General features: G+C 46.9%; 1 protein-coding gene across 3 annotated transcripts in view; it reads left to right on the plus strand.

Annotated features, from left to right (window-relative positions):
- SLC25A22 (solute carrier family 25 member 22) overlaps positions 1 to 9,550 on the plus strand; it is a 318,065-nt gene extending 308,515 nt beyond the window's left edge. For all 3 annotated transcript variants that reach the window (XM_086957761.1, XM_086957763.1, XM_086957762.1), the window contains exon 10: positions 5,469 to 9,550. In XM_086957761.1, the coding sequence (XP_086813887.1) occupies positions 5,469 to 5,622 (154 nt within the window). In that variant the 3' untranslated portion in view covers positions 5,623 to 9,550. The remainder of the gene's footprint in view (positions 1 to 5,468) is intronic.
- The last annotated feature ends 15,153 nt before the right edge of the window (positions 9,551 to 24,703 follow it).

The raw sequence follows: 24,703 nt of genomic DNA on the forward strand, positions 1-24,703 counted from the left end.
AATAGGTAGATAATATGGTCAAATACAAAGAGAAAAAAATGTCTAAAAGCTAAACTCCGATCCCTAGATTTGAATTAACGTACAATTAACCTGACCCACTAAATGTGCAGCTTCGCAAGGCCCTAGGTGCTTAAGGGACAAAGGCATAAGGAATAGGCAATTGATCCTATGTCCTAGCAAATTCTGCCTACCAGGGGTCGCTGTCAACTTGTTACTCATATATAAATATTTTGAAGGGTACAAAACTTTCATCTAAGCCCACTCCCAGGGGTGGATAGCCAATCCTGAATCAGTAATCAACAGCAGCTAAAGGTTAAAGGGCTTGTGATTTCTCTTCCGCTACCCCTGGCAATTTGGTGAATTGGCGTCCATGGTTGCCCCAGCAGATTTTGGCAAATTTAATAAGTACCACGGTTTTCAGAGAGGTTTGACTGAAAACACAGAGGCACGTTTTTGTGTTTTTCAAGGCAGGACTAGTTGGCAAATCTCATCAGACAGCGATTATATTAACACTTTATACTGGGTTTAAAAGTTGCATTTCATTTAATCCCCTAAGCCTCCCTATCTGCGTTTCTGTGTTGAAGGGTGATGTCAATTAAGTCATTCTGTGCCCATGTATAACTGTGATCTTCTTATTTTGCTAAATGTTCAGGGAGTTTTGAAAATTTGGTCACAAACCATTAATTTTGCTCACACCCACAGACTAAGGATATTCACCAACTCCCATGTTACCCCTTCTCTGCTGTGAAAAGGGTAAACATTTACTCTTTGCAAGGACTGCAATTAAAAAAGGTGATCAGGATATCCCCCCAAAAGATCAAAACTATGGGGGCGGGGGTCGTGTAAGTACGTTTGCATTTACAAGATAAACATTTGATGATGCAAAGAAGGTGTGGTTCGAGCATACTTCTGGCAACTTTTGTGAATTACTAAAAGTTGTAAGGCTGTACTGCTTCAAGGTTGTAAAACTGAGCGTGCATATCATGTACTTTCTCTGAGAATCGGGTGCTAAGAGTGCAGTAATACAAGGATGCTAGAACGAGCTAACCAGCCGTCACCTCCTCCGTCATCTAGCGGCCCTGGCACAGGTTCACATGCCTGGGCTATCGCCTCTGAGGGATAGAATGTTCATGTGCCACATTTCACACAGTTTAACCCCTTCGGTGCTCATGACGAGCTCAGCTCGTCATGCAGTACAGGGCTCCTGTGCTCATGACGAGCTGAGCTCGTCATGACCACACCCATTTTTATTATGGCCCAGCACAGGAGAGGAATAAGACCAACAGCGATGATGTTAAATCCTGGGAAGCCGGTGTTTCAGATCTGACTAATAAACTGCATACTGTGCTTTTTAAGCAGGAGGTAGCCTGTGAGAAAATTCCCACAACTGCAACAAAACCAGGTAGGTCTACGTGGACTTTCACAGATTTGAGAACATTGCTGCTGACGTACAGAGACTTCAAATCAAGCACACTTCACTTGAAACGCCACTGGAACCGTGTAGACTGTGTACTCCATTGTAAACTCACTTCTCCTCTTATAGGAAGGCAGCGGGATGGAAACGGGGGGCTGCTGGGAGAGCGCTGTCCAAAGCACAAGCCTCCGCTTCAGGGTGATGACGGGTCACCGGCGGGTCAATGCTTAATCAGACGCACGTCACTTTGCCCATGAAACGCGCGCACACAAAACACAACACATCAGCCATCTGAGGTCACAGAGTTCAGTACACGTGTGTTCAAGGCTGGCCTGCAGCATGGCGAGCTAGCCCAAGCCGCCTGGAGTTACAGCGGCGCCTGATGAGCGGGTTGTTTTTCTTTTTTTCATTTAAGGCCGATAGTGTCTGTTCGTTTTCTCTATAGTTCTTCATTTTCTTCTTCAAAAAGCCCCAGCTTCCCACTAAGATCACCATCAGCTGCTGCAAGAAGGATGCGAAGGGGGAGCAGGAGGTGAGCCTGTGAGTGGTGCGCGTGCGCGCTTGGGAGAGCAGTCTTCACTTTTCAAGCACTGTACTCGCGCTTGTGGCGCGCCACTGCTCGCTCCCGAAAGGTGGATGCCGCCACAAGCACGAGTGCAGTGCTTGAAAAGTGAAGACCGATGGCTAGAACTAAAAACAGATAGTAAACTGGGAAGAGGGCAGCCAAGAACTTTCATGGAAGTACTGGCTGAGGAATTCTCAGTGCACAAGCATTGGATTTGGGCCCAGATCTCTGTACAGGGATGAATGTTTGACATTGTGCAGCATTTTGTCCATCAGTTGTTCTCTTTGCATTTGTCACCCCAAGTCGGACGGGTATGCCCAGACATGGGTCCCGTGCTCTGCATGCCACTGGAGTCTAGCTAGCATCGCTGAGGAGGGGTGATGCCACGAAAACGGTCCCAGGATGCTTGTTTCCAGTCCGGGGAGGACGTGGCCTGGCAGTTCGGGCTGGACTGTTCCCATGGGGAGCAGGGTAAAGACTGATTTGCATATGGCTGGGTCTGAACTGGAATGGCATGGGGAGCAAACAAACAATGCATTTAGGCCCAGATATCTGTACTGGGGTGAATGTTTGACATTGTACAGCATTCTGACCATCAATTGTTCTTTTTGCATTCTTTTTGCGAGAGAAGGACAACATTTTCTGATAGGTACATTTATGATTTTTTCCTGCGGTCAAATAATGTTCCTACGTTCTTTGCTGGACCCTAACGCATTATAATATTTACGTTTTCCCTACTGACTGCTGGTAAAGCCTATGGTTTTTTATTTTTTTTAAATGTGCTGTAATATGAAACGTTCAGCTCCTTTTTGAAAATGTATCAGGAGGGCAACTCCAATTATTCACCCTCTTGCTCAAGAGTATTAGACTGCCTGCGCGCTCTGTGCAGTATGAGGCTGGCATTAAACACTTTTATTCCCAGTGCAGCATAGCTGCATGTTGTTCAGCTCTTCCTGATATTGTGGAATACACCTAGACTAAATGCCATTCAAACAAAGGAAAAGGAGAGTGAAAGTAATTTTTATTAATTCCTGAAGGGGCCAATACAGTGTATCTTTGTGATACAAGGTAGCAGCAAGAAAGACTGCCTAACATTATTCTGCTTCTATTTTGTTGTTTAGGGATGGCAATACATTATTATTTCTTCTTTTGCTTTTTTCAATTTTGGGATCGATGGTCTAAAGATGCAGGGTTTAGAAGCATGTTTTAGGTTTTATTTAATTATTTTATAAACTGTACAGAATAAGGAAAAATCAAAACCATCTTTGATAATTTCGCTACGGTTGATTCTGTCAGTGATAGGGAAAATGGCTGGTTTCATAAGAATCTTTCCCAATATGTACCATCACATTTACCTACAGAGAATGGGTGAAAACATTTGATACATCAGCTCCCTTTTCTAGCGAGTCAGTATTGATACTAGGTGTATTACCAAACACCCCTGACTTTAAACATTCAATGCAAGGTGTAGTGATAGGTAAATGTGAAAAGAGTGCTGTCACCGTGCATCTGGGACAGTAGTGAAAACATGACCCTAGACTTTTGGAAATCATGGAATGAAGTATCACTTGGAATGCTTCTGCCAAAAGTTCATATCAAGTTCAACAAATATTTGATTGATATTGTTTGTATTTACAGTGATTTAGCTACGTATATGAAAAAGTTGTGCGATGAACTGTCAAAAATAGATACCTGCGCTGAAGAGCGTTACAGAATTTTTACTTATTGATGAGGCAAAGGCAAGAAATGTGAGGCTCTTCATTCGTATATTGATAGTGATGTGAAAGAAATACACCACTCTACTGCATTCTTAGTTTTTTACAGGAAAACATGGAACTAGAGTCTGAAAACACCCTTGTTCACCAAGTGTTCAGCATTAATTGGTGTAGATGTGAAGCTTCTGCCTGAAAGTAGGCTGGGCAACACTTTAAGTGACTTTGGCACTGCAACATGTTCAATTTTAAAATGCTTGCCGCTTGGTAAGCAAAGCAATGTTGAGGAGCAATTCAGGAAATTCTATTTTACAATGCATGAGAAATGGTTTGCAATGTTTCATAGAAATGTCCCTTCACCAACCATGGCATTTGAAGTCAATGAAGCCTCACTGTGGTATTCTGCATAAGTCCTAGATCCCTTTCACAAAAGGGAATTTTCTCCGGACTTTAAAAAGTACTGTTTATTTTTTGACCACTTCAATAACTCTGAGGGCATATGCGCCCAGTTAAATGCATATGTTGCTGAATGTGCCCCAGAGAATCCCAATCTTCAGGTGCACCAGTATTGGCATGGAAAGCTATGTCAGTGGCCATAGTTAGCAAATTGTGTACTGGCTGTTTTGGCATTAGCCGTCTCAAGTGCCAATACTGAGAGGGCCTTTTCACAGATAAAAGTTTACATGGGAAGGAAAGAGCGAGTGCTCATGACCAAAGAGTCACAGAAGAAGTATTGTATGGTGTACTACAATAAGTTTGATTTTTAAAAATGTATTTGAACCTCATATACTCTCTACGTACAATGTCTATATACCATGCACCACCAGTGCAGAAAGCAAGTAATTAGAAAAGCAAAACATTCAATAAACACAGGAAAAACACTGTTTCTGTTGTTTTTAATGGCGCGAAAATGTGTAACCACTGATAATCACTGTTTTTTAAGGTATTGAAAACACTGGGGGAAAAAACTCCAGAATTGACAAAAAATGAAACTGAACATAGGAAATCCTAAATACAGCTAAAGACCTTTGTAATACCTGTGCCTTAGTCTTGTCTCTCTGTGTTCTTGCTATGCAGGGTATCACTACTACCATTGTGAGTTCAACAACGTAATTGGCCTTTGTACTGGACTCCAGCGTTTTATTTCAGGTTCATATAGAGCAAAAATATCCATTATGCCTTGAGGATGATGAAACTGACACCCAAAGACTACCCTTTTGCCTTTGAGGGAGGTGATATGTTGGTGCTGCAGCAATCCTAGTTGCGAGTACTAGAGAATGGGACAGGATTGTGCCTACTTTGTGCGCCTTACGTCGGCTCCCCCTCGAGTTCCAGGCAGAGTTTACAGTGTGGTGTCTAGTTTACCAGGCTGTTTGTGGTTCTGATTTACACATTTTAACTAGATAAAAAGTAGTGTTTCCAGGAGGACCTAGTTTTGATCATAGCCAGGACTCCTACCTTCAGATCGGTCCGTAGTCCCAATGCGTCTCATCTGGGTTTCTCCATAAAGATCATAAAGACAATTCTTTTCATGTTTCTCTTGGTCTGTCCCCTTCATTGATGGGTTCTGGCCTTGAATTAAAAACGTGTTTTAATTGCTTTTTGTAAATTGGCTTGATGGATCTTTGGGATGTTGTCTCCTTTCAGATTTTATCGCGCCCCGTTGATGTGCCCTTTTAAAAGTTGAATTTTTGTTTTATAATTTTCATGCTAGTTTTGCTTTCAATACTTTTTAAAATGTGATTGATCATGTTTCTATTTTGTCTCCTTTCTTCAGGAAAATCTGGAAGCATGAGGGTCCTAAAGCCTTCCTGAAGGGGGCATACTGCCGGGCGCTGGTCATCGCCCCACTCTTCGGGATTGCACAAGTTATCTACTTCATAGGAATTGGGGAGTTCCTCCTAGACTTTCTCCCGAAACGCCGCGATTAACTGCTGTGCACTTTACTGGATGCCTCATTGCGAGTACTGGCCGCATGGAAGAGCTCAAGCACAAAGGGCAGGAGCAGGCTGGAGGGACCTGGTGACCAAGCGTCCTCACTTCATGCCATCTCCTTACCTTTTAAATGTGACAGGACCATGCAGACAGGCCTTATCCACAGTAGGCCACAGCGGACTAAAGGCAGCTCCTCCATGTCCAATGTCTCAGAGCCCTGGCCACAGTTTGTACCCTTCGTCATACAGCCAAATGCTTTATATGTCCCAATGCATCACATATAGTCAATTCCTTTTATACAAAACCAGGTCTCACATATTCCTCCTCCCTTCACAAGTTACAAGGTCTCTCAAACAGCCCTTGCACTATACACGTGTTAAATTCCCCCATGCAACCTCTTTCCTTACATGTCACAGACCTGACGCACTGCATGCTTTTAAATGTTGCTTGGCCTCTCAATCAGCCTATGTTCTTTATATGTTGTAATTCGACACAGTCCCAGCTCCATATATGTTTTGCACATGCAGCCCCTTTGTTTACTTTTAACGGGACCTCACAAATTTGCACCGTTTTTTTTCTTTGTCACAGGGCCTCACACACAGCCCACGCCCCATACATGTCCCAAGTCTCACAAACACCCATGTATTTACATGTGTATGTCATAAGACTACTACTTGGCCCTCTTTACTTTGCCACGAGGCCTCACACATACTCCCTGTCCTGTGTATGTTGCAGGCTCTCACATTCTCACGTAGAGCCTGCTCTTTTGTCACAGGACCACTCACACTGCCTTTTCCATTATGTCACACAGTCCTCAAACCTTTTTTGCATGACTGACAACATATAGTCCCTCACAATGAGCCCCCTTGTTTGTTGTTTGTCAGATCAGAGGCCTGATACACATTCCCTGCATCTAATTGTTTCCTACCGTCTCTTCTATTGACAAAGGACCACACACGCATCACTTCCATGCCCAAGGCTTTAGAGTATCCCTTGTTTCCTTCACAAGTCACCTAACGCAGTCCCTTTTCTTACGCTGCGCCCTCACAGCCTACTCTGTGTCGCAAGGCATGACAGACAATCCCGGCCCTGTGTATGTATTGGTCTAGTATACAGCGCCTGTCCCAAATGAACAAGCTTCAGACGGCTTCACACACTATAGCTCAGTGACATTGGGGAAGGGACGTGCTGCGACAGGTGGGGAAGAAGCGGACACGGTTTTGTAATACGCCTCTGAAGCTTGAGCACGAACAATCGGCTTGAGACCAAATCCTGAAAGGTTACCGTTCACACGGCTTGTACGCTTTGCCTCTGTAGTGCTTGCTTGCCCTTCGCAATCGTTGCTTCTGTGTGCTTCAGAATGCTCCCATCGATATCCAGGGCTTATGTGGCAGAGGGCAGGTGTTTCCCAGTGCCCGTCAAATATCAAAATTGGATGTATGGAGTCTTCAAATGTGCAGTGTCTCTGCCCACTTTTCCCAGCACACATTCCTGCTTCACGGTTGTGGCACTCTTAGCCCGTGCACATGGTACAGTCAGGCCAGAGGGCAGGTGGGCAGGGAGATAAGACCACATACACTTTGTTGAGTTCATTGTGAATTACCCTGAGCACCCTAACTGGTCTCTTGCCATCATGAATGAACATGTTGTTCAGTGCCAGAGCTTTAAGCACTTTGCTCCTCCAATAGTCATTCCGTTGCGTAGTAGTCTGCAGAAGACCTGAGGACTGCATGTCCCTTAATACATTTGGCTTAGCACCAATGTGTAGGCTATGCGTTTGGCTATGCGGTTCCCTGGTTGAGGTCTTTCAAAGCACACAAAACTGCAGCCCGAGCCATAGCCAAGGATCATGCACTGAAAGCCGGTGTGACCAAGTGTGGCAAGTGGTGCAGCTGTGTGTCGGACCATCTTCCCAAATGGATACTTGAAACACTTCTAGTGGTTGAGAGTCTGGCATTGAGGAGGTGATGCTGAATCTCTCTGTAGTAGGTCTGTAATCTCACACACAGAAAGCCTGTGATGACAAGGGGCCACTGCCTCAGTAGAAGCGGTTGGCTTTTAGATGACAAAGGGGATTAGCCATGTTTCCAGACACTCTGCTGCCTCTGTATCTCTAGTGGAGCCTGCCATCATACCGGGCGTACACCGCAATGCGGGCAAAGAACCTCATTTCCCTATGTTCAAAAGTATATGGTCTGGTTTGCTGTTGTAGCATTTGTGGAGTAAGAGGCAGTTTGTGTTGAATGGTCCCTGTGAAGCTAGCCCTCAGGGCGTCAGTTGACTTCTGAACTTGACGCACTCCTCTATAACACAATGTTACTTTTTAATTTGTAAAATGCAAAGGATTCTAGCTTCTTTAAAGGGGCATGCCTTATAACAGGGCCAAGTGCATTTGCCTTTAATAAAAACAAAAGGATACTTCGATGTCTGCGCTCAAGTAACCTACCACATTATGGTCACACTCATTCTGCTTTCTTTGAAAGGCCCTCCTGGAGGCCTTCTTAGAACTGCGGAAAGGAGCTTCTTGTCCCTGCCCCTGCTGATCGTTGGCATATGAAATTCAATGAGGAACTCTGTTCATCTGCCAGTGCCAGTTTTACGCCTGCCTGTTGCAGTTCCAGAATTTAACTACTTCATTTCTAGTCTTTTCCATGGCATGACTTTCACGTGACCAGATATCAGGAAGTGAACTCATCTGCGAGTTGTTGGCGTCCCTTCCTGGGTACGGGCGTCCTCCGCTTTTTCACTAATAAGCTGGGTTTTCTAATCCCTCTGTACCCTGGCATGGAAATCTGCAGCCCAGGACCATGTTACAGACACAGGACTGGGGAACCTTCGAACTCTGCCTTGATTGTCGAAGTTGTAGAAGGGGTTGGTGGTGGTCATCACCCATACTCAAGAGGCCACAGGCATCTCTCTACAAAAGCCTGTATTTAATGCCCGCTAACACTTTAAGTGGGAGACTAGTGTCCTCAGTGGTTAAACGAGCTGCTAGTGTAGAAAGACCCTGTTTTCTAGCTAATGTATACTTAGGCAGTGCGTTCATTGTTATTAACTGTACACGCCAATGAATACATCACATTTGTATTCAGAATGTAAATAATCTAGCTGCTAATGAGACTGGGTCTATGCAAAATCTCAGATGTTCTGTGTGCTGATGCTCTCATGCTGAATGGCTAGGCACACCCAGACACAGTTTACAGCCTATATCTGACAGGTGGTTCATTGTGCGTCATCCCAGAGGCTGGGTGGAGACTCTCGGTGTAGCCATATTGTCACCACTACTGCTTGTTGTGAGGACAAAAGATATTCTTTTCCATTTGGTGCGACTCTGAACCAACAAGTTTGCTTGGTGAGCTAGAGAGAGAGATGTGATTGCCGCAGATGACGAGAAGTCACTGCTGCCAATCTCGTTTCTCCAGCAAGCCATGTATCTGCTAGTTGGAACGTGTAAATGCTCTAAGCTTTTTTTTAATTTACAGTATTTTAAAGTGATGTTGTCTTGCGTACCAGTCAATCGTAGCAGAGACACTCACAGGTCCGCCCTTCAAAAACGCAGCCATCTACGTTTTGATTGGCGGGAATATTCTACAGTGAGCATCTGCATTTGAAAACTTGACCAATTTCCGAAATATGCGCTGTTCACTTTATGCGTGCGTGTGTGTATGGTAATGTTTCTTTTTTAACAAAATTTCCAGAACAATCTAACTTATTGCGTTACATGTTAATCTTGAAATCGTAAAATTCCAGACTTGTAAGTGTAGTATGTACTGTATAGTCAATTGTATATTATTGCTGCAGGGCACCAGATACATAAAAAAGCTAGAGGCTTTTTTTAAACTGCTGCATTACAATTAAAAAATGTTTTAAACAGTCCAAGTGTAAATTTGTGTAATGTAACGTACAATAAAAAAGTTCAGACAATCCAACGTGTTGACATTCTTTTACATTGTTAACAAGACACGTGATTTATTATTGTGCACCCATTAATAATACACGTCCCCTGCATGTCCAGCCCTCTGGTTCTGACGCGTGTCCTCTCTGTCCTATAAAGTATCGCTATTCCATTCCTCTTCTAGCAGGTAATTAGGTCGAGCCTGGGCAGCACATGCGCTGCTCTGCAGAGCCTGCTGTATTAAGGTATGGACATGAAGCTTTGCCCAGTTTTTTCATTGGCCTGTGTCATTGTCCATTGTAATCTGTGGCTTTTCATCAGTTGATGGGGTTAGTAGTCCCTCCTTCTTACAACCTTTTTCCATTTTATAACCTCCAATGAGGACACCCCCTATTACGGGTGTTGTTGCTCGGTAGGCTGTAATTACAGCCTCCGAACACTATTTTCTCAAAGAGCTTTTTTCTGCCTGCTCTTGAGGAAAAGGCCACACAGCTCTCTCCTAACGTATTTGCAATACAATCAGCCTCGAAATTGCAAGAGTTCAAGCTATTGGCATTGTAAATCTGTTTAAAAAAAACATAAATAAATGGCATTGTCATTTATAATGCCAATAGCCCAAACTCGTAAAATGCGACACCAATTGCATTGCAAATGCTTGTTTGATTTGCACATATGGATGCAACTGGGCCACTGTATGACCTTCTGACAACCCCGCTGTAAGGTAGCACAAACTTTAATGATGTAAACTGACTGCTGTCATGCTATGATAATTTTATTTTGTACCTGCATTGTTTTGATAGAGTCAGTTGTGCCCAGTGGCTGACTTAAAGTGCTTTCACTGGGAGATGAGGGTTACAGGGATCCGGAGGTGGGACTGTCACAGAACAATGTTTACATATAACAATGGCTGCTCATTGGCACCAAGTCGGCAGGGTGGAATGAAGTCCAGTAGCTTGACAAACAGGAGCTTTCAAGGGTTTCTTCAATCGCAGAAAGTTGCCTTCAATGTGAAGAGGTAGGGCAAGCGAGTTCTAGAGGAGGGCTGTGTACATATGGCATTATTACTCCACCGCATCTTGTATCTTGCCAAATGAATTGAGAGTCTGTTTTGTTGGCAGCCACGGGCATCTAACAGGAGCGACTCCTCCATTAGAGTGGAGGAGTCGCCTCACTAATAAAATGCCGTCAGAAAAGTCCCACAGCTGAAAAGTAAAGAGGTAATAATGTTTATTTATTACCATTTTATTTTTCAGCAACCCGTCCTAAACCGAGTGTCAGGACGGGGCAGGTCTATAGCTGCTGAGTGGCAGCAGCGAGCTATGCACTTAAGTTTAAAGTATGCATGTCTCTTTGGCTGGCTGTCCTGCAACAGCCAGAAAAACATGCACATTTGAAACCTCTCTAACCGAACTGAAGAGAAAGCACAGGTTTCCAGTGCTTCTAAGAGCTCTGAGAGAGGCTGCTCCCTCCAATCCTGGGGCTTCTCTCATTCCATTTGACAGCATGAGAGCAGCGCCAGGATTGGTTAGTGCCATTTCCTGGGTCCTACATTGGAGCCTCAAGGAGAGGAGACAACACCCTAGTGAGGAGGATGTCGTGCGGTAAGTCAGGAAGGTAAGTCCCATTTAATTATTATTTTTTTTTTTAGTACCAGACGTATTTTGCCTGCCCCACCACTCTCCATACATACCACTGGCTATTTGTCTGGTGTGGTACCACCAGGTTGGAAAAGGTAGAAGAAGCGCGCCTGGCAATGAATTTCATTTAGCATGAGGTGGAAGATCCTAGATTCAACCTATCCTTTGGTGCAGAACAAATCAAGTAACAACATTGCAGGTGGGGCAGAATCATTGGCTCTATGGCAAGGATGAGTCATGCCACATGATTTTTCACTCTAAGAAAAGTGACTGTCGTCTTTGCTGGTAGGTCACTGTACATTTGGTCCATCCTGGCAATCACAACAGCTAGCTCAGGGGAAGCAGTATGAGGCTAGAGAAGCGACAGAAGGAATCCCAAAGGGTGCATGGATTGTAGGGCATGTTTTCGCTATCTAATTCATTTGCGTCACCAGTGACAGACATGCTCAGAATGCTTCCCAGGTTGTAAACCTTTGAGAGAATATTGTTGCGCTTTATTAGAGAACAGCTAATTAAATAAAAGCGCAAGGGGTCACTTTCATCTACTAGCACTTAAATAAAGATGGCCTGGTGCACCTTTGTTTGGATGATTGATCACCGTCCATGATTTTCCAAGGATAACCTAGTTTGCTTGAAACCTTTTTTTTCAAAGTCATTGGTATCTACATATGGTAGCCCAGGTTGTAGCTGCATAGGTTGTTTGCAAGTAGTGTATTGTAGCTATTGAAGGGAGGTGATAACGCTGAATCATGTAAAACCACACAGGTGACATTGTCAGAGGTGGGCAGCTAGGAGGGTAGGTAAAGATAGTGAGGCCTTTTGTACTGTAGACGGTGGCTAAATCTTTTTTTAATTTGCTAGACCCGTTGATACTCTGGAAGAGAAATTATTGATTTAACTGATTTCCTATGATCACAGTAAAAACAAGCATTTGCAATGTAATAGGTCTCGCAATTGCGAAAGTTTGAGATGTTGGCATTGTAAATGACCATGCCTTTTATTTACGTGTTGTTTTTTTAAAACATATATAAAAGGCATTGTCGTTTACAATGCCAGTAGCTTAAACTCTCGCAAATGCGAGACCTATTGCATTGCAAATGCTTGTTGTATAAGTGCATTGAGTTATCTTCCATGGATGTTCACAGCATTAAAACTTGGCAGGCATTCAAGCATGAGTGCATATTTATCGGTTAAGTAAATGTGGAAATATACTAATTTCAGCTTAATTTCTTCAGAAAACTCAAAATGAATATGGATAAATACAGATAAAATGAGGGGAAAAAATATGGATAAATACAGACGGAAATGTAAAAAAAACAAATACCATAAAACCGGGAGCCCTAGTCATACTTCTGTTCAGACAACATGTTCATCCAGTCCTTGGCCTCTCTGCAGAGAGCACAGGGTATTGGTAATTAAGATTCTGTGCAAAAGTATATGGAGTAAAAGAGCTCTCGAAATATTGACAGGGCCAAAGGAAAAAACTGTGCAGCTTTTGTGGATATGTGTGAGAAGGAATGAGAGAGGATGGTGAAGTGGAGGAGATAAAAGAAAGTATGTCCAGAAAAGTGAGCGAAAATACTTTGATAGAGGAAAAGGTGAAGGATGAGCCGTGTAGATAAAAGAAATGCAGGAAAAGATTTGTGGAACAGTAGCATAATACAAGCCCTTGAGGATGGGGGTGGGGTGCCTTGGAGTAGGCGCCCAACCTTTCAGTACACTCAATCAGCCCAAGGTCAATGGATATCTGTGAGGTAAGGAAAACTCTGGGGTCCCATCACATTCTACGGGGTCTGGGGGCGCAACTGTTTGTTTTACGCCATTGTGGTGGACAAAAAAGGGCGTAGGTGACAAACAGAGCGAGACTAGCAGAAGGAAATGAAGGGAAAGACCACGATATTGAACACAATTCAGTGCTAACAAGCATTGGTAAAGCCAACAGTTGCATGATTTCCATGTGTGCCATATATTTGGAAGGATTAACGAAAACGCAGAGGCTCCCAAACACCAGTGTGGTTACATGCCTTATCAAACGTGTTTTTAGTTAATATTTTACAGCTACTTGTAAAAGACACGCTTTTCGCCAACGGCTCTTTAGAGAACAATAACACCCACATTTTTCATTTTACTTAAAACCCTGCCCTCTGTATTACTTTTTCTGTTATTGTTACTTTGTGACACTCCCTGCTCGAAATTCTGATTGGAAAAAATAACCATTTACAGTAGTTCTTTGCTACATCTGTCCAAAGTTGAAGGTACTGGTGGGTGTAGTGAAGGGGCAGTTAATCTGATCCTCGTACGCGTAGTTCCGAAACTGTCTGGGCGCCCTATACAATTGCAGAGGCGAGGGAGGGTTGCGGGGCTCAGGCCACTAACATGTTACAATTTGTGAGAGATTAGGTGTACAACAGTAATGTTCAATGGACAGCAGGTGGGGTGTAGAGACGTCCGAGTACAAAAGGCTTGGGTGCAGGGATAACGCTTGTGAAGGGGGACGGTTGCTTGGGCTGCTGGAAGCTCGGTTTAGGAGTGGCAGATTAGTAAATGGGGCGTAGGAGCACAAGGGGGCATATTATCAAGGGGGTTTATCTCCGCTTTTTTGGCTTTAAAAGCCAAGAAAGCGGAGATAAAATTATCTCCCTATTACTTAGCTGTCGCTAACACTAGTTAGCGACAGCTAGTAGGAGATAGCGACCATCTTGGGCCCCACTTTGCATGTCAGAGAAATTTATCACTAATGACATGCAAAGTGGGCGTGCCAAGATGTTAGCGACTGGAAACAGTCGCTAACATCGCTAGCTCCTATTACCAACTTTTGGAGATATTCGCGCTAAGCGCAAATATCTCCAAAAGCTAACACCTGCCCTGAGCAGTTCTTAGCCATGTTATCCAATGGGAGGTGAATAACATGGCTAAGAGCATTAGCTCGGTAATGCATGAATATCGCGGACTTTTCAGCGAAATTCATGCATTGCGACCGATTTTTATCGCATTTGCGATAAACCTTGGTAATACCAATGTTTATCTACGATAAAAATCGCCGCAGGTCGGCGATACATTTTTGTCTCTAACCAAGCAATAGCGATTATTATCGCTATTGCTTGGTAATATGCCCCAAGGTTATTACGGGAGTAACTGCAGGCAATATCGAGGACCAAGGGGTACGGAACAGGGCCTTGTGCTCACAGTTGCCGATTTTGGAGTGGGGGGGATAAGGTTCGGATATCGGCGTGATCAACCATCTGTGATCCCGGGGCTGATTGTTTAAACTTCTCAGAGTACCAAAATGTTTTTTTTTAATGGGCTTTGTCCTGGTGTGAAGCAAAGGGGCTCATGTAAAAACGCACAATACCAGAGTCGGGTTAGAGTGAGACAAAAGTAGGAGCAAGGGGTGGGGGGAAGGTAGGGGCCCTCATTTCGGAAACTTAAAGAAGAGGCAGTTAAGGGTCTAATTACGAGGTTAAGGGAGGAGCGAGGTGGCCCAGGAGTAGGATTTTAAGAAAAGGAGAAAAGGGTGGGGCCTGCTATGATCCATTGGGCTGAGTGGGCTCCCTCACATGTGGTGGGGTAGGGGGGAGTTACGACGCCAGGTGCTACAGGGTGCGGCACCCAGTAATTATAGGTTGGCGCCATCCCTACAATAGCAGGAGTGATTAACACACAAGGGCGGCACGCTTGGGATAGATACACCAGTCCGGCGGATGTGGAACGAACAGTGGGTGGCGCGCAGTGCGGCAATGAGAAGTTTACAGGAGGCTAATTGCACCGTGATTAGGGAAAAGGAGGCTGTCCCCTTACCCCTGTTCACAGAAGGGAGCAAGGAAGATTGTACGTATGGTGCCTGGCACCTGGCAGTGCTACATCGGATGGGGGGGTTGGGGTAGTAATGTTGGGCCGCAGGAGAGCCTACTTTGGCTAATGGCTGCACCGTTCGTTGGGGGGTACTCTTCTCCACTATTGAATCTTTCATAGATTCACATGCTTGTATCTTCCCCGTCGTCATGGTGGGGGTCTCACGGTAACAGAATGACCATAGCAGTATCATAGAGTAAAAACTGCATAGAAAGTCCCATAAGGAAACATAATATTTGGTAGCCAAACCTCATCATTATTTGGTCCAAAACTCAGCCAATCAACTGCCAGCCCTGACATCACACTCCCCAGCAGAGCCATCATACCTCAGATTTCCAACCGCCTTCATGTGAGAAGGAGTCTCCTCTGCTCAGTTTTGTTCCTGTGAACTTTTCACCTTATCAGCTGAAAGTTTCTTTCTACTGGATTAAGATACTGTGTACCGAAGGCGCGCTTAAGGCAAGCTCGTCTGCGCTCGTCCGCGACGAGGACGCGACCAGCGCCGCAAACTATGCCCAAATCTGCCCGCAGCCTTCACGATACACCCGGGACGCACTGCTTAATCTACGAGGGTCCGCTCACGAAGGTAAGCTCACCTTTGAAGACACAGCGCATCCTCTACCTGACTTCACCCACAAGGGCCTGATCTTGGGAGGCCTTTTGAACGTCAGATCACTACCTAAGCACGCCACTGAAATCAACCTCCTTATAGAATCCCACCATCTTGATGTACTTTTCCTAACTGAGACTTGGACGCATGCCGACTGCGATATTGATTTAGCATCTGCCTGCCCTCTAAACTTCAATATTCTGCATCTCCCCAGACCCAAGGGCCGCGGTGGCGGAGTTGACATTATCTTCCGAGCCTCCTGGCAAATAAACACCATAGACATAGACCCAGTGCCCGGGATTGAGCTCTTCGGTCTGGCCATAAACTGCCACCTAGGAGATATCTTTACGGTGATCATTTGCTACCGACCTCCAGGGGCATTTTCCATCCCGCAACAGCAAGCACTTCTCACGACTTTTACAAACATGGCAACCTCCCACAACAAACTAGTCATTTTAGGGGATTTTAATCTCTGGCCAAACGGCAGTCTACATACAGGACTTGACAACCTCCTGCTGTCCTGTGACAGCGTGGGGCTTCACCAATTGGTTAAACAACCCACCCATTCTGCAGGCAATCGACTCGACCTTATCTTTTCAAGCCCTGATCTAACACACATAGGCGACATTTTGCCTATGAGCTGGACGGACCACTCACTTATTAAATTCTACATCACCAGCACCACAACAAGAAAGCCCAACAAAAGCCTCCTACCAGAATTTACGTACCGGAACTGGAAAGCCCTAGAAAAACTAAGCTCCACCACCAAAGTCTTCGATGTGGAAGATAGTTTCTCTCCTTCCAGCTCGGTTGAAATCAACTACAGAGCTTTCAGCACGAGGATAACATCCATTACGGACTCTATTGCCCCATTAAAACATTGTAAACCCAAAGGCAGAGCACCTGCCCCTTGGTACAATGACTCCCTGAAAACTCTCAAATCAGCTTGCAAACAGGCTGAGAGGAAGTGGAGACATGGATACTGTGACAACAATAAAACCCTCTGGAAAAACAAGCTCCATGAATACAAATCTGCTATCGCAGAGAGCAAATCATCCTACTACTGCACCACTATAGTTAACGCTGCTAACAGTTCAAAAAGCATTTTCCAGATCCTGGATAACCTCATACACCCTGACTGTGCCAAGAAAACTATCCCCCCATCTCAGACTCTCTGTGACAATCTCGCACATTTCTTCACGGACAAAATCGAGACCATCATTAACAACCTGGCTATCCCCCCATCGCAAAACACACTAACCTCCCCCGGAGCCGTTTCCGCCAACCTTGATCCTCCAAGTTTAGTTTGCCCTCCTAGGGAATGTCTCCTGGCCTTTCCCCAGATCCCCGAAGCAGAATTTGAGAGACTGGCACTGGGCATCACATCCGGGTCCCCCCTTGACCCACTGCCCCCTAAAACCTGGAAAGCCTGCGGGCACGAGCTATTCCACACCCTTCGGAGGATCTGCAATCAATCTCTCTGCTGTGGACTCGTTCCCAACCCCTGGAAGCAAGCTCTCATCACCCCGCTACTGAAAAAACCTTCTCTGAACCCAGAGTGCCTTTCCAACTTTCGACCCATATCACTTCTGCCCTTTCCAGCGAAAGTGGTGGAACGATGGGTCAGCACTTGCCTGTCAACACACCTTGAGCAGAATCACGTGCTGGACGACTTCCAATTCGGATTTCGTCCAGCCCATGGCACCGAAACAGCAGTGCTTACTGCCATGGAAGAACTTCGAGTACGGGCAGACAGGGGCCAAGCCGTGGCCTTGATCCTATTGGACCTGTCTGCTGCATTCGATACTGTCAACCACGTGATCCTGCTAGAGAGGTTGAGAGAGGCTGGTGTTGACGGCACTGCCCTGCTCTGGTTCCACTCTTATCTCAGAGATAGGAAACAGGCTGTATCCCTCCCCCCTTTCCAATGTAAATGTAAATGTAAATGTATGCCTTCTCCCCAGTCCCTCACGGTGTACCCCAGGGTTCTTCTATCAGTCCGATCCTTTTCAATGTTTACTTAAAGCCACTGGTCACTTTAATCAAAACCCACAATATGACTACAGTAAACTATGCGGACGACACCCAGCTCATTTTCTCTTGGGAGGGGGAAGATTCCATCCCCATGGAAGCCTTCCACGACTGCCTAAGAGAAACTGCAGGCTGGTTACACCGTAATTCCCTCCAATTCAACTCCTCTAAAACCGAGGTTTTGTTCTGTCCAGCGAGCCGAATCCCTCGCCTTCTACCTGTGGAGTTCTGGCCCCCGGAAAACCCAGATAATCTGCTACCTGTCGCCAGTGTTCGCAACCTGGGCGTAATGCTAAATTACAAACTCAGCATGGAAACGCAGGTAACCAAAACAGTCGCCACCTGCTCGGCCCTCATGCGCTCATTACGTAAAATCCTACCATTACTCCCACCTCAGGCCCGAGCATTGATAGTCAGGTGCACTATTCTTAGTCGCCTTGACTATTGTAATGCCCTCCTGCTCGAATCTCCTACGGTACTCTTGGACAGACTCCAACGAGTCCAGTCGGCAGCAGCCAAACTGGCCCTTGGATGGACCAGGAGATCCTCGGCCACTGCTGCCTTAGCCGAGCTACATTGGCTTCCATTGAAGCAATGAATAGCCTTCAAGGCCCTCTGCCTGGTCTTCAAGGCATTACACGGATCAGGACCTAAACCCCTCCAACGGATGTTTTCTTGGTACATCCCAACCAGAACTCTTCGATCCGCGACCGCCTGCCTTGTGACAGTACCCAGATTTAAGAAGGCCAGGATCGGGGGAAGATCTTTCAGAGTAGCTGCTGCCAAGCTCTGGAACAGTCTACCTGCCGACATTCGCCAAATTCCACAGCTCCTACCTTTCAGGAAACGAATAAAAACATGGCTCTTCCCCTAGCTCTCCCCCTACGTTTACACCCCCACTTATCAATTCCCATCGCTTCCAACCCAGGAGTAAGCTTTTCAGCGCCAGGATACCTGCCAGGTGACAGCCGCGCTCTACAAGTGTTTTAAATAAATAAATAAATAAATAAATACTTTACCTACAATGGCTGAAAGCTCTAAAAAGAGTATTATCAGTCCCTGCAGATCCTGTGGAAAACCTAGGCTATATTCCGAGGATACACGTAAGGACTATTTGTACTGCCTCCACCCTAAACATGTCCCTAAGGACAGCAAGCACTGTAGAACCTTCTCAGCTAAAACCTTGAGAGACAGGGAGGCACGTCTATTATTATGGCTTCAAAAGAAGAAGGCAACCTCAGATTCAGACTCTGAGGAAGAGGTTGATTCTCAATCTTCCAAGAAGAGGAAGTCTTCTGCTCCTCAGGAAAAAATTGATCAAAAAAGCAAAAGACCATCAGAGGAGCTTAGCGCGCATCCTAGATGGTCGCGTGAGCTGTGAGCTCCCGAAACCCTCGCCGCCTCCACCGCCTATCATGGCGCAAATCCTGTTTCTGACGACGGGTTCTAGTAGCTAAGACTCTCCTGATCTGAAAGGCCTTTTTCAAATTTTGAATCGGATGCCGGACGCCCGAATTACTCCTTCCTGAATCCTGGAGGCCCACACCGTTGCTCATCCCGGGACTTGGGCATCCGGAGCACCCCGAAAGTAGTTGAACAACAACGGCTTGTGGAAGGGGACGGCTACCCGGGGTCTACTTTCTGTTTCGTTTTCTCTGGCTACGAAGATTGGAGGTGGCTGCCTAGTGATCAAGCTGGCCTGTGAACGCAGTCGCTTGACTGATCTTCACCGATGCCCTGCATTTCAGTCTCTCGTGGTTTTTCCTTGTGGGGAGCCATTTACACCAGGTCCCAAAAGCCCCTGAGGGGCGCGCAACCCACCATGGCGGGCAAGTCTGATAGTGACAAGCGGTCCCTCAAGAATGTGACTCGGGGTGGCGTAACTCAGACCACCATTATGGACAGATTTGCGCGCAATAAGGGCTCGCCCAGCGGGACTGGCAAAACCCCGGAGGACCTTGGTGGTGGCCCCCCTGAGTCGGAGGAGCCAACTCTTCGAGACGTGATGGGTGCCATTGCCAGTATACAATCATCAATGGGCCAACAATACGAAACCCTGGCAGCCAAGATCGACACGGTGGCGGTGGATGTAGGCCTGATTAGGGTGGACTTGGCCAAGCCTAACGAGAGAGTCAAGTCATTGGATGTCAAGACAGCCAGTCTCACCACTGATGTCTCTGAACTCCAGACTGAGATCCGGACTCTTCGGACCTCGAGTGGCCAGTTTGCCCGCCGGCTTGAGGATTTCGAAAGTCGCGCTAGGCGCAATAATGTAAGCATAGTCGGAGTTCCGGAGTCCTCAGCCGATCAATCGACGGACTTACTCGTTGAAGATCTGAACCTCAACCACCTCGCCCCTAAGGGCCTGAGTAACCTTTTTGCGGTGGAGCGTGCCCACAGAGTCCCGAGCGGCAGACGCAAGCAGGGGGCTGCCCCGCGACCCATCATTGCGCGGATCTTTAACTACAGGGACAGAGACGCCATTTTGCAGGCTTCGAGAACTAGCGGCCCCACCAAGTTCGAGAATGCGTCCATCCACTTTTACCCTGATTTTACCCCTTCGTGCAGAAGCAGAGACTGGGATTTTCTGGGGTGAAGCGGAGACTAAGAGATTTGGGCATGAAGTATGCTATGCTTTTCCCCGCCCGATTGCGCATCGAACATAACGAGCGGGTGCTCTTCTTTGATATGCCAGAGGTGGTTAGTGACTGGTTGGACACACTATCTATGCCACAGGACAATGCGGAACAATCCAGAGGTGCTGAAGGCAGCCAACGGGACCAGGAGGAGTAGGGGCACCGGCGTGTGCTACCATCGTATCGTGCTATGGTGGATTGTTATTCTTTTTTGGGTCGATGACATTCTTAAAGACAAGCCCTGGGGAGGAGGGGAGTTTGGGACTTTTCCTCCTCCGGGGGTGTTTCCTTTTCTACTTGTAGTTTAGTTTTCTGGGGTAGGGCGACAGGCACACTGCAGAATGGGGTGGTTTTCTGGTTTTATCACAGGGGTGCAGGGTGGGGGGTTGTATTTTTGGTATTCTGGGGGAGGGGGGGGGTTTCTTTTTATTGTTTGCATTGTTCTTGAGGCTACGTATTGTTGTATGGCTTATTCTGTGTTTCCTTCATGGGGTTTGGGGGACCTGACTACTCATTTTCGGGATGGGGGGTAGGGGATTGAGAGTCTTGAGTTGGAATGTCAACGGCTTGGGGGACAAAATAAAACGGGGAATTGTACTCTAATATGTGAAGCGCCATTCCCCCGACATTGTATTACTGCAGGAAACGCACTTGGTGGGGAACACGTTCCATGCAATGAACCGGAGGGGCTACCGGTTGGTGGCACACTCGGGATTCACTTCGGGCTCTAGAGGGGCTGGTGATATGATCCGTAGTTCCCTTCCCTTGGAGATTGATGACACGATATTGGATGACAGGGGAAGGTATGCGGCGATTGTTGGTAGGTGGGAGGGGAGAACGGTTGCCATCCTCTCGATATATGTCCCCCCGGGTTTACATGCCACCACATTTGTTGACCTGTGGAAATTGGTATTGAGGCTTTCTGAGGGGATTCTGGTGGTTGTAGGGGACTTCAACTCGGTGGTTGACGGCCTGGAAGATCGTCATCCTCCCAGGGCTCTTACACCATCGCAGTCCTGCCTGGGTGGTTTCTTGGAAACGTTTGATATGGTGGATTGTTGGCGGATGCTTCACCCAGGGCAGGCCCAATATACTTTCCACTCTGGGGCCCATGGGAGCTTAGCCAGACTTGACTATATTCTTGTGCCCGCAGCCCAGGCCACGACTGTGCGAGAGGCCCGGCATTTGCCTAGAGGCATTTCGGATCACTCCCCGCTATGGATCCATATAGATCTCCATTTAGACGCAGGGGGCCGGGTCGCCCCAATTAATCCCTGGCATCTCCGTGTTGCAGAGACCAGGGCTGGGGTGATTAAAGCTATAGACCACTAGTTCGCTGACAATGTGGGATCGGTATCTTCGTCTGTGTCCCTATGGGAGGCTTTTAAAACTGTGATACGTGGTCAGACACTGTCGCTAGTCGCCAGCTCTAAGAAGCGCCACAATGGAGAGGTTGAGCAGCTGGAGTCTGATATAGTGGATTTGGAGAGGGATCTTGAGTGTGGGGTCACGCGTGAAAAAGTGCATGTTTTGCAACTGAAGCAGTCTGATTATAAAGCCTTGGTCATGAATGCCGCGAAAGCTATGAGTCGAGAACAACAGGGCCGTTTGTATGATGTGGGCGACAAGGCAATGAAGTTGATAGCTTGGTTGGACAAGAGGTAGAGATTGAATCGAGTAGTACCAGTGGTTTAGCGAGTGGATGTGTACGTGTGACTGATCCGTTGGAGATTGTGGAGGAGTTCGCTTGCAACTTCCGAACGGTGTACGTGCCGGTCTCGGACCGGCCGGAGGAAGACTCCCATCTTTTGCTTAGGGATATCGCTTTGCCTTGCCTGTTCACCTCTGACAGAGAGCTAATGGAGGCGGATTTCTCCACTGATGAAGTAGCGCTCGCTATTCGCTCCATCCGCTCTGGAAAAGCCACAGGCCCAAACGGCATACCCATCGAGCTGTACAAGTTGTGTCCGAACAAAATGGCGTCGTATCTTCGCTCGATGTTCTTGGAGTCCAGGGAGAGGGGTTCACTTCCCCGTGACCAGCACTTAGCGTCTATCATGGTGATCCCTAAAGAGGGTAAACCCCGTGAATTCTGTACCTCCTATAGACCTATCTCACTTCTGAATGTGGAACCTAAAGTTTTGGCGAAAATATTAGCTAACCGTCTGATTAAAGTGATTGGAGATTTGGTGCACCCAGACCAGTCTGGCTTTATTCCAGCCCGTAATACCGCGTTGAATTTACGCCGTCTTCATGGCGTGCTGGCGAGGGCGGAGACGCTACGTGAGCCGACCATTTTGGTTTCTTTGGATGCCACTATGGCATTTGACACAGTGGAATGGCCATATCTGGCGGCTCTGGCGAAGTTTGGCTTCGGACATGTATTCATCGGATGGGTCCGATTATTCTATGAGGAGCCCCTGGCCCAGGTGGTCGTTAACCGCCGAGTGTCGGCTCCCTTTGTTCTGGGGAGGGGTACGCGGCAGGGATGCCCTCTGTCTCCGCTGCTTTTTGCCTTGGCTCTAGAGCCCTTGGCCGCTTGGTTGCGATGGGAGCTGTCCCTCAAGGGTATCAGGTGGACCCCCCGGTTTTGAAGATCGCATTTCACTTTATGCGGACGACATTCTCCTTTACCTCACCTCCGCTCTGAAATCTCTGGGGGTATTGTTCGACGTCCTTAATTCCTTTGGGAGGAACTCTGGACTTGTCATCAATTGGGGTAAGTCTTGTGTGTATTCGCTCACAGACGATACTCCACTCGTACCGCGCAATTGTCCAATACAAATTTCGTCATCCGGGTTCAAATATTTAGGTATCTATGTTTCGTGTGATTCGGCTGTCAGGTATCAGCGCAACTTACTCCCCCCGCTTATTCGCTTAAAAGCAGACGTGAGAGCCTGGAGCAGACTGCCGCTGTCCCTGGTGGGCAGAGCAGCCTTATTCAAAATGATGTCCCTTCCCAGATTTTTGTATGCGCTTCAGAATACACTGGATCAAGTACCTTCCAGCTACTTCCACGAGATCGAGTGCCTACAAAGGAAACTGCTGTGGGCCGGACGTCCCCGGATTGCCTTGGCTAAGCTTACGTTGCCTTGGTATGATGGCGGTATTGCGTTGCCGGATATACGACGATATTACTGGGCCTCACAACTGAGCTCGGCTTTTGCTATGGACAAATGGCTGCTGCCGGGCGGAGACTATAACAGGGCGCTTTATTCCAAACGGTCCGATGTAGCGTTGACTGGGCCTACCAGAGTTGCGGTGCAGGTCTGGTACAACGCTAACGCTGCTATGGGCTGGTCAGACACTCTCACTCAAGCAACTCCACTCTACGCAGCTGAGAGGTTGGGCAATTTGTGGACTACCAAGGGTTTTGAAAAATGGGACCTTATTGGTATTAGTAAGGTGGGGGACCTTTGGCGGAAAGACAAGATAAAGACTTTTGAAGAGCTGCAACTAGAATTCAAACTCAGTCATCGAGAATACTTTCGGTACCTACAGGTCCGACACGCCCTTTCCTCTGTTTTTCCGGCTGGCACGCTCGTTCCAGACTCCTCACCCCTGGAGGACAGAGTACTCGATGGCCACGTCCCGGACAGTACGATCTCTCTTATATATAAAAAGCTGATAAATGACCGAGCGGACCTTCTTTTACAGCTCCGTACGGCCTGGACCAGCGATGGACTGGAACTTGATGATGAGGACTGGCAGGCGGCGATATCCTCCCCGAAGGAGGTAGCAATCTCGGCCCGTCTGCAATTGGTGCAGTTAAAAATCCTATACCGAGTGTACATGACCGGTCCTCGCTTGTTGCGTATGGGGTATGTCGTGGGTGTGGCATGGTGGGTACATTCCTTCATATTTTGTGGGAATGTCCGGCGGTAGTGTCCTTTTGGAATCGTGTGCATGGTGTTATGACTGAGGTGACGGGTGTTTCGCTTTTGCCTGAGGCCCGAAGGTGTCTATTGAATGTGTGGGAGCCCAATGATTATAATGTTGCACAGACGCAGTGGGCCACCTTGGGTAATATGATCGCTAAGCATGACATTGCGCAATTGTGGAGATCGTCGAGGGCACCCAGTCTGTCGGCCTGGTCCAGAAACATGGACTGGTGCATGTTTCTTGAAAAAACAGTCTACATTGCTCGGGGCAGGCCCAAGAAATGGGGGAGGGTGTGGAATCAGTGGAACCAATATCGTGGTGAAATTTGTACCCCCCCCATTTTGAGCCTCCACCGGAGGTGTTACACTCCCCTTAGCGTGATGTTCCTTCTAGTTTGGATTTTTGTCTATGTATTGCTGGCCAGCTCTCTTTCCCCCTTTCCCCCTCCCGTCTGCTCTTCCTATAGACTATGTAACAGTTGTGGATGTGGTACTCCCTCCCCAGAAGGATCACTTATGTATCTGCCTTCCGTTT

This window comes from Lissotriton vulgaris, chromosome 2_1 (genome assembly GCF_964263255.1).
Source record: "Lissotriton vulgaris chromosome 2_1, aLisVul1.2, whole genome shotgun sequence".
In the NCBI taxonomy this organism is placed as follows: domain Eukaryota; kingdom Metazoa; phylum Chordata; class Amphibia; order Caudata; family Salamandridae; genus Lissotriton; species Lissotriton vulgaris.